Raw genomic sequence first — 18,949 nt, forward strand, 5'->3', positions numbered from 1 at the left:
ATATACGTTATACGATGTAATGACATAGTTCTGCAAATTCCTGCATTGATCTATTTCCTGAAAATAAATTTACTTCCTTTTCCGTACTGTTAACGTAAACCTTGCAATATTTAATTTGGATCTATACATTAATGTATTTGGTCTGATCGGTAATTTTATAGTAAAGAAAATATTTCTTTGGAAATTTGAATAATTATGTATTGTCAAGGTGTTTGTCAAGGTGTTTGCAATATTACAGTGAGACCTGTCTAATATTAATCCGACATGCACTAAGAGACATATTTTGTGTCAGAATAGACAGGGTGTCGGATTGCATAGTGTAAAAACCATGGAAAGTAGTAAAATGGAAAGAAATTTCACGTCGGAATTAGCAGTGTGTCGGATTAGACAGTTTTCACTGTATTACTTCAATATTTGTACATACATGTGCTTAAAATATTTCTAATGTAAGCCTTAACTCATATCATATATAAAGATAAATGGCAGAATAGAAAACATAAGGGGTACATTTATATTTTTGCTTAAGACTAAGACAATAATTCTTCATATGAACCAAGTTGTACTGTAGTTATACAACTTTTTTCTACTAAACAATTCTATAACTGATGAATGCTACGTATGTACGTAAGTTGATATTACAACAGAAGCTAAATATCGTTGGAAATTAAAAAAATATTGAAAATAATGCAGTTGATTTGATGACTTATTTGAAACTGACATCTACCTTGTTTGGTATTAGTTATTATTGAACACTTTAGAGCATACTTTGAATTGTTGTCTTATGTGATAAAGAAATTGCAGTACATGAAAGTCATGTTTACATTTTACTACAAATACGTGGGTCGGGTAAATCTACGGGGCAATACGTATGTTAATTTTGTTATTGTGGTACAGGAATACCGCATGAATTTTATAATCTGACCACAAAATGTCAGTAAAACAATATGTCATTAAGTCACATGGTGACTTTCATTCTTTCATACTTCTTGATAGACTGAATTGTCCTTGAATTTTTCACTTATTTCCCGATCATAAAATGAAGCACATGACCGGTGTTGACGATCTGCAGGGGATGCTCACACCTCGATGGTACAATATCTGATGTTTATAAAGACCCGTGTTTGCTCTACTCCTTTTATTGTTTGAATAGACTTTAAAGCTTGAATATTGTTTGTTTTATACATTTATTATACCTCTTTGAATTTAATTCAGGCAAGCTACTCATATATAAGTTCATAAGGAGAAATTTTTCTATACAATCGAATACATAGCATTATATAAGAGATCAATAATGCACAGAACGACAATAATGTCATTTTGCTTTAATTAAAGCTTATAAAAGTTCTTCCATCGCAAATATGAGCAACTATAGTTTATAAATGTTCTATTTTTCTATCATTGAAATGCTTGATTATAAATTTTCAGCAAAATTTTCCCATGTCAATCTTGCAACTCATATTGATAATTTTAATAAGTTTTGCTTCTTCGTGTGTAAATTCTTATACCATTCTTTCTCCTTGAAGTCATTAATTAAGTTGTACCGAGAAATCAGTGAGGAAGATTTAAAAGTTAGTCGTAAAGATAAGACTTATACCCAAACAGTAAGGAAAAACCCTTTTCTATAAAAATTCACAATTCTGAATCTATCCATCTCCTTAATTTATATGAAAATATGAGAATCAAATTAACTTTTACTTACGTATGTAGATTTACTTATATGTAAATTTGCACACATAAGCAAATTTTCGTCGTATAAATGGGGTATGAGATGCTAAAATACACTCAACAAAAAAGTTAAGGGTTATAAAAACTTTCATTTATAATTTCTACATCGAAAAAGTATATATTGTTTGAATAGACCTTATAGCTTGAGTATTGTTAGTTACATCCATTTATTATACCTCTTTGAATCGTTACTGTATAAAAATATGACAAAGAAACATGCTATTTTTTCTAAATTGCCCCTAATGTGAAATGGTTTTTGTGCCTATTTGCTTTTTGTAAAATAGTCATCAAACTATTTACCGGCAGCAGGATTCTGTTTCCTCGCCTTTTCATATCCGATCTCTTCCGGTTTTATCCATATTGTGACGTGTAGATAGTGATGTTATATAAGTAAAATCAGCTTCGGTATAATAGAATATTTATTTACTGACTTTTTGACAAATGCAAGCTCTCAAAAGCATATATTTACCTCGTTTGCGCCTCGAGAAATATTTGCTGTCTTGGGGGATAAACATGCTAATGTCCTCATAGACAGTATTTAGGTTATAATATTTCATACATAAGTAGCCTTAAATAACGGAACAATGAGTTCCATGTTCATTAATGTGTTGTTTGTAGGTGCAAACCTGGAAATCGTACATATCAATGTACATATTGTATGTACTTTGTGAAATGCATAAAAAATTACAATATGCTTCGAAGAATAAGACGAAAGACAAGCATAAAATTTCAGATGTATTTTTGAAGAAACTCATAATGCAATTAATCTCATTTAGTCGATTGTTCAGAACGTAAGTCTTAACATAAGCATGTTAACATAGTTACCTTGCATGTTGACATAAACAATTCGCATGTCTACATAATTATGTTCCCCAAACGGAGTTTGGGAACATATTGTTTTTACTCTGTTTCTTATTATTATTATTTTTTTTCTTATTTGTTCTCCGGTACTTTTTGTCCGCGAGTGTTCTCAGAAACTGTTCACCCAACTGAGCTAAAACCTTTTTAGGGTTAATAGGTGTGTAGCGTAGGTGTGCGGAACGAAGGTCATTTTGCGCGCATACGCATGCACGTGCGTGCGCGTGAAATGAGTGAATTGGCTGATATACTTAATATAGCTATAACTTTTACATTTTTTGATGAAATGATTTGAATCTCATTATATAAGGATAGATTAGTAGTGTGATACTGTCAAATTTGCATGACGTGCGCTTCGCTCTGATTGGCTGAAACAAAAATCTCAATATCTTCTCTGTTTTTTGACAAAATGCTTTGAAATTTAAAACATAGGCATGCTTTAGGATGTTCTACAATATGGTATATAAGAATTTTCATCAAATCACGCGCATGCACGTGCGCTGCAATCTGATTGGCTCAAATTTTAAATGGCTATAACTCCCGTGTTTTTCAACCAAACAGCATGGGATTTAGAACGTAGACAAACATAATGGACTCCTAGAAGAAGATATAGTCATCATGAACATACTTGCACGTGCATGAACGTGCGCTTCGCTCTGATTGGTTGAAACAAAAATCTCAATATCTTTTTTGTTTTTTTGACAAAATGCTTTGAAATTTAAAACAAAGGCATGCTTTAGGATATCCTACAATATGATATATAATAATTTTTATCAAATCACGCGCATGCACGTGCGCTGCAATCTGATTGGCTGAAACTTTAAATGGCTATAACTCCCTTGATTTTCAACCAAACAAGATGGGATTCAGAACATAGATAGATATTATAGACTCCTACAGCAGGGAATGGTCATCATGCATATGCATGCACGTGAAATGAGTAAAATTCCAAATACACTAGATTCAACATATTTTTGGATTTAATGCTGTAATATTTAGTATATTAAAATATATCAATAGTGTAGACAAGATGATATGGTCATTACGCACATGCGTTCAGATGCGCATGCGTGCAATGCTTAAATTGAATACTTCTGGTAAAACTTTGTTAAAGTCTTAAATGTATGGCGTTTGTCTTATTTAATCAAGCTTACAGGGAATAAGGCACCAAAAGGGAGTTGGGGAGCGTTTGGGGAACATCTGTAACGGTTCCCGTTACAATTAGCACTAGTTATGTACCATGTTAACACAAGTAAGTTGTATATCTACATAATTATCTTGCATGTTCACATATTTATCTAGCATGTTAATATAGAAAAGTCGCTTATCAACATAATTATGTTGTATCTTGCATGCATGAAATATATTAAGACAACGAACAGTATTCAAAATCAAAAGTTCATAAAACAATTAACAAGAGGCCCACGGGCATTATAGGTTACCTGAGTATCATGCAACACAACTTTCAAGCAACTGAATTTGGTTTGTGTTTTAATCCAAAAGCCAAGAAATGCTTAATTTTAAAAGAGGCACCATTGCTTATCAAAGAGCAGATTTCAAAGCAATCAATTTATTTTTAGACAAAGTAAGCCCCCCCCCCCCCCCCCCCGACCAAGGGGCCTTGAAATTATCCATTTTGATAAAGGTACTTTTCTTCATCATAAGGCCAGTATTTTTTAATTTATAGATTTAGTTACGAACATCTGAATGAAAAAGTCGCATAGGAGGAGGAAATTAAAAAAAAATGGGGGGGGGATAAATTAATTATTGACATTTGTACATTCATCTTTGCTTCTTTTTAATGCTATCCTAACAGGATCCTTGCCATTGGACACATATTGGTTACAAATAGAAAAGTAGAACATTAAATTGTTTATAACATCATCTGCCAGGTTTGAGCCAGTGATATAAATCTTGTGATGTTGATCGAAATATATTTTTAAAAATCAATTCTTTATAACTCTTTCAATACATCTTCATTTATTAATATGTGTTACTCGGGTGAATGTGTAGACATTGTTCTAAAAATAACATCTACTTGATACCTAACATTATAATTCCAATCAAAAAAATAGACAGGGAGTGTACTGGGGAGTAGGGTGAACATTTTTTCAATTAAGTGTAAAATATTTTTTCTGGCTGTCACAAACGATACTACATGTCTGTATATATTTGTATATACTTGCTTTTAAATAGTTGATTTTTTTTATTTCTTAAGGCTATTGTTTATACCTCAAATGAACTTAACTTCTCTCATAGTTTTATTTATTACATCTGATGCATAATTAAGCAATCTTTTTCTGAAGAAAGATGCTTAGAATGTATATAAGCTACAACAGAGACCTAAACAATGCCGCTAGCATTAGCTACCACGGGTAGTTTTAAACCTGTGGGAAGAAAATAATTTACAAATTACAGATACTTTTGTATACGAATACATAATTATCTCACCAGTATGTAATTGTGCAACAAAGTCGACAGCATTTTATTTGTCCTCTAAAGGGGTGAAACGTTTTGAATGGCATTCCTATCAATACATTTTTACACTAAACCAAACTATGGTGCTGCTATGAACTTTGCAGATCTGTTAACCCGCCATGTTCATCTTAAAACCGGAAGTACGATATGGTAAATTTGAAATCTCGATCCCGATTCAAATTTGACATCGGAAAGACAAAATTTTTTTTTTTCCTGAAAATTCAAAAACTCTAGCGGCGGGTTTGCAAACCTAAAAATAAAATGCTGGCCTTAAATATGTAATTAGATCATTGGCATATTAAGCAGGAGCAAAGGAAAAGATGTTCAAAGAATTCATGATTTTCACTATACAATCATTATAGCCCCACCCTAACACTATACAATCATTATAGCCCCACCCTAACACCAGAACCCCTGACCCAGGGGCCATGACGTTCATAATTTTGGAAGAGGCAGCCTAATTCAACATAAGTTCTATGTACTTGGTTAGTTTATTTAATACCCATGAGCACTATATAATCACTATATAATCCAAAGAGTCCCGCCCTAATACCAGAACCCCTGACACTGGGGCCATCAAATTCACAATTTTGGAAGACACAACCTTATTCAACATTACTATGTACGTAGTTTATTTAATGCCCAGGTGCAGAGAAGAAGGCCATGAAATTCATAAGTTTGGTTGACTCAACATAACTATATACTTATTCAGTTTATTTAATGCCCATGAGCAGAGTAGAAAATTTTCAAAGTATTTATGCATTTTCACTATATAATCTATTTAGCCCCGCCCTAGCACTAAAACCCCTGACCCCAGGGCCATGAATTTCACAATTTTGGTAGAAGACTAAATGCTGATTACAACCATGCAAACACTTTGACTGCTTGTTGTCCAGGAGTAAAGAAAAAGATTTTTAAAGATTGCACTAATTTTAGTGGTTTTGGCCCCATCCCTGAGGCCCCCGTGTGAAATTCACAATTTTTAGTTACCCTTTACCCTTAGATGCTTTGTGCCAAATTTGGTTGAAATTGAGGCAGTGGTTTCAGAGAAGAAGATGAAAATATTCAAATGTTAACACACGACGCACGAGCACACGACGACGGACGAAAACGGATAGCAATAGGTCACCTGAGATTACTCAGGTGACCTAAAAATAGGAACAAAGCAAACAGGGACCTCCAGAACATTAGAGGTGGATCACATGACATGGAGGAGTAAGCATGTTGTCAGATAATGGTGTTAGTTAGTAAATTTAACAACACTAAAATTAAATTATATTCTCTGATAAGATTTGTATCTTGCATGCTTACATAATGTTCGTGCATGCTGACATTTTTTGCTTGCATGTTAACATAATTTATTTTGCATACAGGGGCAGAAATATGCACCATGAGGGTGTTAATAAAAAAAAAATGAATTGAATAAAGACTGGTCATGTCCCTTCTTGTTGAAAGCAAGAATTAATAGATTAACTGTAGGAGATATTGTCTTGTTATTTAAATGGTTATTCTCACTTTAAATTTCGACACGATATATTTTGATGAGCTTAAAATAAAAACAATCACGCAGTCTGCAGGCACATCTATATCATAACTAGATACTCTACTACTACTACCACTTATACGAGCCTGGTCTCGGATAAGTGAGTTTATTTCAGTAACCCTATGTCCCTCCATTTCGGATATCTTAAGTCCTTTCAGATATATATTATATTCACCCTTAGTCACAACGTATCATTCTGGATAATTTATGTCTATTTTTATAGATTCTAATGTATAGTTGTTTCCTCCTCTTCCTTTTTCGATGATTCGATAAAACGGTAAGGTCATAGAAAATTTTATGAAGTTGAATTGTTGCAATTTTTTAATTTTTCCCATCCACCCTCCTCTTGTTTTAGAAAAAATACTGCTGTTCTTGTTATGTCATTGCAGATGAAGACTGCTTGCTTGGTCCTGCGTCCACAACAGCCATGTAGTAGTGAGGATTGTGCTCCAATTTTCCTAAATGGTGTCCTGCTTGATCTAGCTTCTTCATCAACTTGTGTTGCAAAGTGAATTCTATATGATTGCGTATTCTGCAAAGACTGCCTGTTGGGTAAAGCGTCCACATTAACCAATGTCGCGGTGATGAAGTCTCCGTTTTACCTATACCGTAACGACTGCTTGTTAAGGATAGCGTCCACTTCAACCTTATGGTGGTTGGAATTCCTAGTGTTTGCGTATTCCGTCGCACATCAACGCAATTAGACGAGTGCAACACATATTCTTACGCTCATTCCACTGTTTATTGACTTAATTGATATTTTAATTGATTAATAATTGATTGATTGACAAGTAATTGACTTGATTGATATTTGAATTGATTGATTGACTGATTGATTAATGATTGATTGAATTTGATTGATTATTGCATTGGTGACGTTCATGCACTTGTGACCTACCCAGTGCATGATCCGCCCGATTTGGGTCGTCACATTTGTTTTATTGATTGTTGATTGTGGGGCAGCCCTGTGGTAACCCAGTAAATTATCATCGCGGCCAGAAGCGCCATATTAAACAAGCAAAAAAACATCCATATTGTTTGTTTGATTTATGAGGAATCTGAAATAAATTGTCATGGTAAATCTACCCAACACAATACCAACCCCTAAACCTTCGATTGTCATTTTATTCACATATGTATACCAAAGGTGAATCTATACCGACTTCATGTTTGGCCTTGCATAAAATTTATGTTCCAACTCATTTTTTAAAAATAAATTATTTATGCAAGTCGCATACATGGTATCCAGTATTTTCAATGTATGGTTCTAGTCAGGATCGATTTCCATACGATATCGACATCGAATTCGTTCTTGGACATGTATGCTGATGTTTCTGGAGCTCTGCTCCTATTTGCATACTTCGTTATCGCCTTATATTTCACTTGTCTTCACAGCGCTTTGTTTCTCGGGTTTTTTTTTCTTTGCCCGAATCTGTTTTGTCGTTGGTGTCTAAAGCAAGATCATATTGTATGTTCTTCTCTTCTTTTAAACAGTATTCAGTAAATTTCACATCATTGGTTTGATCGATTGTTTATGCAGAAAAACTGACTTCTAATCCCCCTTTTAATGCTTTTTGGCATCCAGAACCTGTCACGTTGTTGTAAAACATAAAATGCACTGTGTTTCCGTTCCTCCAATTCAATTTATTCTCACATTGTATAAAACAACATTGAGAAAATACAAAGGTCAATTTCAAATTAAATGATAATTTCAAACGAAATATTATAAAAAGCATATATAAATGGCACAAGGCACCGGTAAAAAATAAAATGTTTTATATGCAAATCAATTTATATAATAAGCAAATGTCTTTCAGTAGTCCGGTCAATTTTTTATTTCTTTGTCATTGAAAGTTGGAATATGCATCATACTGCTTCATGAACTCCATGACAACATCATAACAAAATTTGAACTGTTCCTAAAACGTAAAGTAAAAAATAGGATATCAAGTAGAATTCATAGTAATGAATTTAACCCCATCTTCAATTACCAATGTAATAAAATGTCTTCATTGGTCGTATTTTGTCTGTCATGTAATGTACCCATGGCCATTTGTTTTACCTATATCATTTACTGAATTTATTATATTTATTTTCTTAATTATCTAAAATAAGATAAGTTAGACTATAATCTTACAACATTAGGGATGATACTTGGTCTCACGCTGCGCATCTGTTGAATAACAGAATGTATTGCAACATCTTGCTCTATTTTCATTCTCTCTAAAACCGCTTGCAATACACAAAACAATCCACTTTTTTCTGCCCCATTCCTATTGTAAGAAAGTTAAATATAAATCTAATAAATGAAATAAACAAGAGGCCCAGGGGCCACAGCGCTCACCTGAGCACATCGGATAGGAAAAAGCACATATCAGATCAGAACTGAAAGTTTACTGAGGTGGGGGGGGGCTTGAATTTTAACAACCCCCCCCCCCGGGGATCATAATTTGAACGAACTAGAATCTACACTACCTGAGGATGTTTCCATATAAATTTAACTAACCATGGCTTTGAAATACTTGAAAAGAAAATTTTAAAAGGTTGCCCTATATATTCCTATGTTAAATTTTGATCAGTCATTTTGGCCCCACCCTACCCCGGGGGTCATGATTTGAACAAACGTGAATCTACACTACCTGAGGATGATTCCATATGAGTTTCATATTTCCTGGCCCAGTGATTCAGGAAATTAAGATTTTTAAATATTTTTCCTATACATTCCTATGTAAAACTTTGATAGGCCATTTTGGCCCCACCCTACCCCTGGGGGTCATGATTTGAACAAATGTGAATCTACACTACCTGAGGATGATTCCACATGAGTTTCATCTTTCCTGGCCCAGTGGTTCTTAAGAAAAAGATTTTTAAAGATTTTTCCTATATATACCTATGTAAACCTTTGATCGGCCATTTTGGCCCCAACCTACCCCCGGGGGTCATGATTTGAATAAACTTGAATCTACACTATCTGAGAATGCTTCCACAAGAACACTACCTGAAGATAATTCCATATGAGTTTCATCTTTCCTGGCCCAGTGGTTCTGGAGAAGAAGATTTTAAAAGATTTTTCCTATATATTCCTATGTAAAAATTTGATCGGCCATTTTGGCCCCACCCTACCCCCGGGGGTCATGATTTGTACAAACTTGAATCTACACTACTTGAGGATGATTCCATATGAGTTTCATCTTTCCTGGCCCAGTGGTTCTGGAGAACAAGATTTTTAAAGATTTTTCCTATGATTCCTATGTAAAACTTTGATCGGCCATTTTGCCCCCAACCTACCCCTGGGGGGTCATGATATGAACAAACTTGAATCTACACTACCTGAGGATGATTCCACATGAGTTTCACCTTTCCTGGCCTAGTGGTTCTTGAGAAAAAGATTTTTAAAAAATGCCTTTAATTTTTCTCTAATTCATAATGGAAAAGGGCGTGGCCCTTCATTTGAACAAACTTGAATCCCCTTCACCCAAGGATACTTTGTGGCAAGTTTGGTTGAAATCGGCTCAGTGGTTCTTGAGAAGAAGATGAAAATGTGAAAAGTTTACGACAACGACGACAGACGACGGACAAATTTTGATCAGAAAAGGTCATTGAGCCTTCGGCTCAGGTGAGCTAAAAAGGACGTTAGAACTGTAAGCAAAGTTTCAAAATCAAATGTCTTTTTGAAAGAGCGAGATTGAATTTATCGTGATTGTTAAAAAATATTGACCATTTTTACTTAATGTTAATAAAGGACTTTTTCAACGCTTTCTTATGTGATTTTTAAGATTAATATTGCGTCAGTTTTAATTGTATAATATATGTGGAGGGGGGGGGACGGAAGGGCCACTTGAAAAGAGACTGTGGGGACAACAGAAAGTCAAGGTGTATATTCAATTAAAAAAGCTTCCCGAGAGAGCGCCCAGAAACCAAAGTTCTACATACAAAAAATGTTTAATTATAACTTAAACCTTTTGATCTTTAAATCAATAAGGGTATTCCGTAGGCCATAGGGAGTTGTGGTAAAAAAATTCTTTGTAACATCTGAAAAACTTACCGACATATCACGTAGAAACAAGTATTGAAAGACAAAATATCTGATTTATGACCTTGAAACTTGACCTTCTGACCCCAAAATCAAATGGTTTCCTCCTTAGGCCACAGAGAGTTGTTATGTAAAATTTAGTTGCAAAAACAAGCTTCAAGACTTCTCGAGATATGTTGTGGAAACTACAGTGTAACAGACACAAAGACAGACTTATGGACGGACAGACAGACCCAATTTGAAAATAATACTCCTCATTGAAGCCACTTTCAGTTAAGGCAGGTGACAGGTGACAAAAAAATATATTTTGAAACATCTGCATGTATAAATTTCTTTTTTAAAATTAGAGTACGTTTATCGTTTGAGAACCTAAGTATGTGTTTTCCGTAAGGATGCTAACGCGTAACCACTCGCACTAAAATATATAAATGTTTTCCACAAAAATATATTTTATCAAAACTGTTTTCTTACATGCAGTGGACAACAAGTGGGCCTGTGTTGTGCCCATCATGGTGTAACTCTACAGCATTTATCAATTTTAGGAAAGAAAGAATTGATGACGGAATAGTTGTGGAATCCGACCAGAAATTGCATTTGAAAACCCGGATTCGTTTCTCCTAAAAATGTACATGCATAAATAAATAAATTCAATTTCTTATGCTACATGTAATAACCATCTTTATGTTAAAAAACGAGTTGATTTTCGAGGATAATTTGAAATCATTAGCTCGCTTATTCTTTCAAGAAATGAACTATTTAGTAAACAGTATAAATACTTCATCCTCTTCGTCGGCTTTTAGCTTGAAAAGAAGATCGATGATAGTGAAATCCCTTTCCTTGGTAGACGAACATTCCTTAGACACGACGACCATGCCATACTCTTCACTTTCAGATCCTTCTGGCCAGTACATTCCAATATTCTGAAAATTGTTTTTAAAACTTTGTTTCTGGGCATCAGAAGTGGTTTATGATTCAGATACTAATGACAGAGTCCCAGGAATCTATTCATAAAGTCTTTCAGGTAATTTGGATGCCGTGTGATTATAGACTATACATTAATTGTTTAATAAAGCTGATGAGAAAAAATATATTAACCTGCTTGTCATTCACCTTTGAAGGTACAGTCTCGTTAAGCATTACAATAGTTGAAACTTTTTGATGAGAAAGAAGCTTCCAAAAGTCGTCCACGGTGTCTCTGAGAGGCATTTGTGTCACGATGAAAGATCTTCTTGTTTTGTAGGCCTACAATAAAAAACATTCAGAAAAAATGAACATACGAGTAAATTATAAATAGTTATTAATATACTGACTGGTTTAGATAAAAAAAGTTAACATTAATTTACAATGTTTAATTACCGGAAGAAATACAGCGTTTATGTATACACGCTTATTTTCTTCATCTCTTAAGTCTGGCATCTCACTGTCAACTACAAGTAAAATATATACGTACATAAAATCGTTTAAGTGTACATGTATATCTGTGATTCAAATGATTATTAGAAATATGTATTCTTTGTGCGCTTTTATTTCAAATACAAGGATAAGAACTATAAACGAGATCATACATTTTAATTGTCATTCATAACCAATACTTGCTATTACATATTTTATTTCCTATTCTAAAATAGATTTGTAGTTTAACAAAAGAAAAAAGAAAAAGTCTAAGGGTCGACCTGAGTGTGACCACACTTGCCTGGCAACACATTACTATAGCGGTTTTTCTTCTTATTTAATGGTTCTTTAGCAAATCTGAAAGCAGACTCTGGAATTTCTCCCAAGGAGGACAACACGTTCTAAAAACAACATAAATATTCAATACAATTAAACCTAATTGGCATGTCTATATAAATGATATCGCATGGGATTTCCAAATCAAATGTTTCCAACAAAACAATGCATTCTCTTAATTGTTGTTAAATGAAAATGCAAAGAATTTTAGCATGCGAGCCTAATTCCTGTTTTGCATTAAAACAGTCATTATGATTTCAACAAAATATCCATTTAAATCTAGATCTTTTTTTTAATTCAACCTGGCGTTATTCTTCAGTTCAATTAATTTGCCACAAGAAAAATTGCTTTTGCATTACTTATTTGCTGCCATTTCAGTTTAAATGTACCTCAAATTGTATATCAATATTTCGTTTTCCACTGTTATGGTCTATGTTCATCAGATCTTCGTATAATTTGGGGAATTCGGCCGTAGAGGGATCAGATGATGTACACATTAAAGCCTCTAACAAAGCACTGTGTACAAAAATATACTGCTCCTAAAATGATTTATAAATATAAACATGAAAATCGAACTTGAGTTTCGTTGTATAAAATTTACAACATCTTTTGTACCAGTACTCTGGTCATCTCCAACTACACTGCAATATTTGATGTAAGAGGTAAAAAAAAAAGGTACAGTGAATGATCTCAAATACTTAAAGAATTAAGTCCTTTCCTACTGATGTATAATTTGATTAGATTTTATTCGTACATTAACCTACCAGAGTTTGTACCATATTAACACGCTGTCTTCTCAGAGTCTCGACACATCCAAACACATCCACGTATTGAGACTCCTTGGCCTGTTGGATAAGGTAGTCTAACGCTATAAAGGTCCCTGTTCGTCCTATCCCTGCACTGCAAGAAAGGACTTATATGTTTATAATAAGGAAAGCAAAAAAGAAAAGTATTATTCAAAAGTATCTATTTCGAAGATAGATATGTACATTGTACACCTTGTATGTAAAATACGGAGGAAGACTGAAATGGCATCAGGATCAACAACCGGTTAGATGTAGATAAATCGTCGTTTGAATATATATTTTTTTAGAACCTGCGCATTGTTGAACATAATTTTTTTTAAAATATAGATTGAATGACTTCATCATTTCGCCTCAAGTAAATATTTTGAATTACGCCGAAATAAATTCACATGTATGTAGAGTTGTGATAATCATATAAATATGAGATTTTTTTTATGAAATTGAGCAAAACTTGTATGATGAATAAAAGATTCAATATAAGCAATTTGAAATATTTTGACAAAATTAAAAGCTTAATCCAAATTTTAAAAGTTAGATATTTCACTTTACCTGATTAACCCTTTAATATATATCATTTGAAGATTTGTTGATTAATTAATTGTCCACTTTGAGAATTTTTCATTCATACAGATACGTCATCAAAGTCCGCCTATACTTTAAACTTACGAGTATATACTAAAGCACAGGAAATTATGGTGATAGGTTATTTTTTTGTTTATTACTTTTAAGCTGTGATAGTGTTATCATTTTGATTCTTCTAAGTCTTTGTAGGTAACTGGTTAATCTTCAGGTTTAAATTTTCACCATTAGAATTATTAATTCAAAAGATCATTCAATAATACCTGCAGTGCACAACAAGGGGTCCTTTACCCGGAGATGCTGTATTCTTAACTTTAGAGTGGAAGTGAACTAAAGAGGAAGCATACAGCGGTACTCCTTTATCCGGCCAAGCAGTGAAGTGGAATTGGCGGACTATTCTCTCCTCTTTACTCTGTAACAGAATTGGCATGCTTTCATTTTTGTTTTAAATTATCAATATGCCCAATCTTGGAAGTCATAATTTTATTCAATAATAAAATTCATTGAATGAAAACTGATGGAAAATTCTAAGCGTAGCTCCATTCTAATGACAGATTTACTATTACTGTAAACCAACTATCTCGGATATTTCTCGCACGCGAATAAAAGTTGGTTTCCAGTAATTCATGTTAAGAGATTTCTGCTTTATATATATTTCATAGATCGATAACAACGTATATTTTTAGATTAAATATCGTCAGAAATTTACTGAATGAACACAAATATTAAATAAAAAAAAATAAATTGATCCATCAAAACTACTTTTTAGTTATTTCAACCGTATTTTTTAAAAATCTAAGATAATATAGTGAAAGGTTTGAGATGCTAGGTTGTACAATGTTATATTATAATGTTCATGATGAAAGGCAAGAAGCATAGATGAACAGTTTCAATTTCCTCTTAGATTTTTCTAACATCTGTAAAATGTTGTTCCGTATTAAGTATTTTTCTACGACCTACCTCAAGGATTTCACACATGTTATGTTCCAATAGTATTTTACAAACAATTGTCATAACTTCTTCCCAGAGTCACTGGAATATTCAATTTGGGAAGTTTTAAAGCGATTTAATGAAAGGCTCAATGTAATTGTACTCGAGATTGTCTTACAAACATGTCAGGAAAACGAAAATCCCGTACAAGGTAATATTGAATTTTTCAAATCATTATTAGTGCATACAGACTGCAATCAAAGAGTTTCTGAAACTGTGTTGTTGGTCATTCTAAAGTCATGACGATTGAGGTCCACCTTCACGTGTGCTTTATCTTAATGCACTAATTGTACTAATGTTTTTGTTTTTGTTTTAGGAATATAGGTAACAATTATAGTTTCTTCTTGGGTAGGCTGGGGGTTGGAATTAAATAGGTGTTTGCAAAAAAAGACCAGATAGATGTTACTTACTTTCCTCAAAAGTAATGTTCGAATAGTATAGTCAGCGAAGTTTTCAACATCTACCACTTCTATATTCAAATTTTTGGCAGACATTTCATTCTTTTCTGGCCAGTATTGAATGCATTTAACCTACATAATGAGAAAAATAATCCCAGTTCAATATCATATTTTATAAAGTCAACGTTTCGGGTATTATTTCATAGAAGCTATGATGGCGAATAGTGATCAATGGTATTTATCCCATAAACAAGAAAGTTGGTCAAGAGGGGAAAACCTCAAAATGTGGTACTTAGAAGTAAGGCATCTCTGTCGACCTATCACACTCACAGTGAGTTCCTCGTTTATGTATGAAACAAAATTTGTATACATGTATTAATAAAGATTCGATAGCATTAAAATAATTGTTCAAATTTAAAACTACTTATGATCATCGTAATTTATGATATGATTTAATTTGATACATATTTTATTATGTAGGAAATACTTAAATGGATTGGGCAGCAGGCATAACCTATACAAACCCTCTCCATAATCGTATGATCGTAATTTATACACATTTTGCAACAGTCATAATGCATCAACGTTTCTTTTAAATGTATATTTACTACGTGTAATGATATATTACGGAAGCCCATCTAGGACCTATCAAAAAATCTTTTTGAATTCGATATAACGAATTGTCGAATTTGTAAAAAGGAATTTAATTGGTTATAACAATTTCCTAGAATTCGTTATAATGAATTAATCTGTTAATCTGAATTATAACGAATTTAATTTGTTATAACAGATTCATTGAATTTGTTATAACGAATTTAATTTGTTTTTACAGATTCATTGAATTCGGTATAATGAATTTAATCTGTTATTACAGATTTGTTGAATTCGTTATAACCAATTCAAGAATTTGGTTATAACGAATTAAACAAATCTATAATAAAAGATTAAATTCGTTATAACGTTATAACAGATTAAATTCGTTATCAACGAATCTGTAATAACAGATTAAATTCGCTATAACGAATTCAACAAATCTATAATAACAGATTAAATTCGTTATAACGAATTCAATAAATCTGTTATAACAAATTCGATATAACGAATTCAAAAATATTTTTTGATAGGTCCTAAATGGGCTTCTGTAGAATATAGCTTAAGCAATATACATGAAAGAATTTTTAAAAAAAAGGGTGATGAACTTATTTTACAAATCTAGAAGTCATCTGCATGGTGCAGTGCTGAGTCCGTTTGCTCTAGAGTCAATGAGTAAGGATTTTATCCTTACGCCCCGGTTCGAATCCTACTGCAGAACGTAGAGCCTAGTCCTTCAGATAAGACCGTTTAAGAAACTGAGGTCTTGTGTAAATGCAGGTGCTAGCATGGAAAAGATCCCTCACTACTCAATGACAGTAATTTGTAGCCCTTCCACGACAAGTAGTTGCATCTCAATATATCGGAGAAAAATTTTCAAGGTCAATTTAATCAAACAAACAAACAATAAAATCTTGATTCAACAAACAAAGAATAAAACCTTGCATTACCTTGTCATCCTCAATAAGATTAGTAAGCATGACAATTTTTTCACAATTTTCATTCCAAACCATCCACCAAAAATCTCCAATTGTTGCAACTAATGGTCCTATGAAACCCAATATTAAATGGTTATTAAAAAACTTTAAGTAATCTTAAAATAATGAAATCTTGATATAGTGGGACACTTTTTTTTACTTTAATTTGGTTTCATTCATAAAATAATTAAATGTCTTCTTAATATAAATACCTTGAGCTGCAATGTAGGACTTTACATAGAGAGAAAGAGAGAGAAAGAGAGAGAGAGAGAGAGAGAGAGAGAGAGAGAGAGAGAAAGTTATATGAAAGAGAGACCTACGTGTATTGTGGAAGCGTTTATGAAATCCGACTTGAAATGCTCATTGTCAGTTTTTAATTTTACTCGCGTGTCATCATCTGTAGGGAAAAAAAAAACAATTTATAAAATGTTATTATAAAGTATTTCTGAAAATGTATTTGTTCAAAGATATATAACTTTGTTGTCACATAGGAAATACTTATGGAAACGTTCATACAAGGGTAAATATTTTTATATTTATTCTTTGATCTATTTCCTGGGGATGTAGCTGCAGTCGTAGGAAATTGAAGTCCAGTGAAAAATTTCTGAAATTAATAAAACAAAATTATAGTCATTATTTTTAAAAACTAAGAAAAAGAAATTCAGATAATTATTATTATATATCTTTGGCATTGCAAATACTTAAAAATCATAAATTGAATATCAATAATGCTCGCAATTTTTACAAAAGATACCATGAATTCTTCGTTGAAGTATTCTTTTTGTCTCCTTTTCTTTTCCACGAAATCTTTAAACTCTTTAACTTTAACAGATGTTGCTGACGGTGCTAAATTTGGTGAGAATTCATAATAAACATCCTGTCGCGCCGTCTTTGCCTTTTCTGCATCTGAGCTATTGAGGTTGTAATAGGTAGATGTCTCATCTACTGCATGTAAAATTATATATACTTTGCAAATGCGATATATAAAGATCATAAATCGATTATCAATAATGCACGCTTTTCTTTTTTTTTTTTTTACAAAAAATATATTAAAAATTTAAAGCTTTATTTTACATTTTCAATTAGATTTATAAATTTCCATATCAATTTTTCAAAAAAAAAAACAAGAGGCCCAGGGGCCACATCGCTCAACTGAGCAACTGGCCAGGTAAAAGCCAAAATTAGTTCAGTATTGAAAAGTTTACATAAATTATGAAAATGGGTTCTGGGCAGGGGAGAGGTATTTAAACAAATCTACACTTCCATAGAATGCTTTTGTGACAAATTATGGTTTTGTTGTTTACAAGATGAAAATTTTTATTGATATAGCCTTTGTATTCATTTGTCCACTGTATGGTCCACTATATGTCGATTACAGCTGATTACAATTACCCAATCCCCATTCCTATGTTAAACTTTGATACCCCATTGTGGCCCCACCCTACCCATGGGGGTCATGATTTGAACAAAATTGAATCTACACTACCTGAGGATGCTTTTAAATGAGTTTCATCTTTCTTGGCCCAGTGGTTCTGGAGAAGTTTTTTAAAAGATGCCATTATTTTTTCATTAATTCATCATTATCTCCCCTTTAAAGAGGGCTTGGCCCATTATTTGAACAAACTTGAATCCCCTTCACCCAAGGATACTTTATGCCAAGTTTGGTTGAAATTGGCCCAGTGGTTCTTGAGAAGATGAAAATGTGAAAAGTTTACAACGACAACGACAGACAACAAACAAATTTTGATCAGAAAAGCTCACTTAAGCCTTCGGCTCAGGTGAGTTAACAATCAAACAAACAAAGAAATTACAAACTTGATTTTGGTTGATCTTTCTGCAGCATTCTATTGGTATCTTTTGAATCAAGATTATTAAGACTGCTCATGGAATGGGTTTCAGGTTTTCTGGTATAATTGGGTTTTTCACGTCGTCTTCTGTTTCATTAATATGTTGTGCATAAGTTCTGTTTATCAACTACCAATATAATTTCACAATTTTTTTTGTCTTTAGTTAAATGTTAGTTAACAATGGTATTCTACCTGAAATAATTTGATTTATTAATTAATATATGTCTGAACTTTTCATTTCTAGAAGAGAAAATGTGCCGAGTTTTGAAAAGTTTTGAAAGTGTAAATTATGCAAAAACCATCATTTTAATAAGCATTTCGCAATTTGGTATGAATGATAAAAGATGAAGATGAGAACAAAATGATCGATCAGAAAAACCGAACAGAGCATATATT

The 18,949-nt window shown here is 32.9% G+C and overlaps 1 protein-coding gene across 1 annotated transcript in view; it reads right to left on the bottom strand.

Moving 5' to 3' along the window:
- Positions 1-8,285: 8,285 nt before the first annotated feature.
- Positions 8,286-18,949, bottom strand: part of LOC134243463 (uncharacterized) — a 74,143-nt gene continuing 63,479 nt past the window's right edge. Inside the window, exons 21-37 of the mRNA XM_062725714.1 lie at positions 18,522-18,640; positions 17,461-17,651; positions 17,223-17,310; positions 17,016-17,103; positions 16,919-16,944; positions 16,680-16,777; positions 15,151-15,270; positions 14,014-14,162; positions 13,130-13,265; positions 12,755-12,904; positions 12,331-12,430; positions 11,994-12,064; positions 11,733-11,879; positions 11,414-11,557; positions 11,109-11,254; positions 8,742-8,877; positions 8,286-8,523 (exon numbers count right to left, since the gene is read on the bottom strand). Coding sequence (XP_062581698.1) covers positions 8,449-8,523; positions 8,742-8,877; positions 11,109-11,254; positions 11,414-11,557; positions 11,733-11,879; positions 11,994-12,064; positions 12,331-12,430; positions 12,755-12,904; positions 13,130-13,265; positions 14,014-14,162; positions 15,151-15,270; positions 16,680-16,777; positions 16,919-16,944; positions 17,016-17,103; positions 17,223-17,310; positions 17,461-17,651; positions 18,522-18,640 — 1,984 coding nt within the window. The 3' untranslated portion in view covers positions 8,286-8,448. The remainder of the gene's footprint in view (positions 8,524-8,741; positions 8,878-11,108; positions 11,255-11,413; positions 11,558-11,732; positions 11,880-11,993; positions 12,065-12,330; positions 12,431-12,754; positions 12,905-13,129; positions 13,266-14,013; positions 14,163-15,150; positions 15,271-16,679; positions 16,778-16,918; positions 16,945-17,015; positions 17,104-17,222; positions 17,311-17,460; positions 17,652-18,521; positions 18,641-18,949) is intronic.

The sequence above is a fragment of the Saccostrea cucullata genome, unplaced genomic scaffold (genome assembly GCF_032062105.1).
Source record: "Saccostrea cucullata isolate Sc308-1 unplaced genomic scaffold, CSIRO_AGI_Scuc_v1 ctg503, whole genome shotgun sequence".
Taxonomy (NCBI): domain Eukaryota; kingdom Metazoa; phylum Mollusca; class Bivalvia; order Ostreida; family Ostreidae; genus Saccostrea; species Saccostrea cuccullata.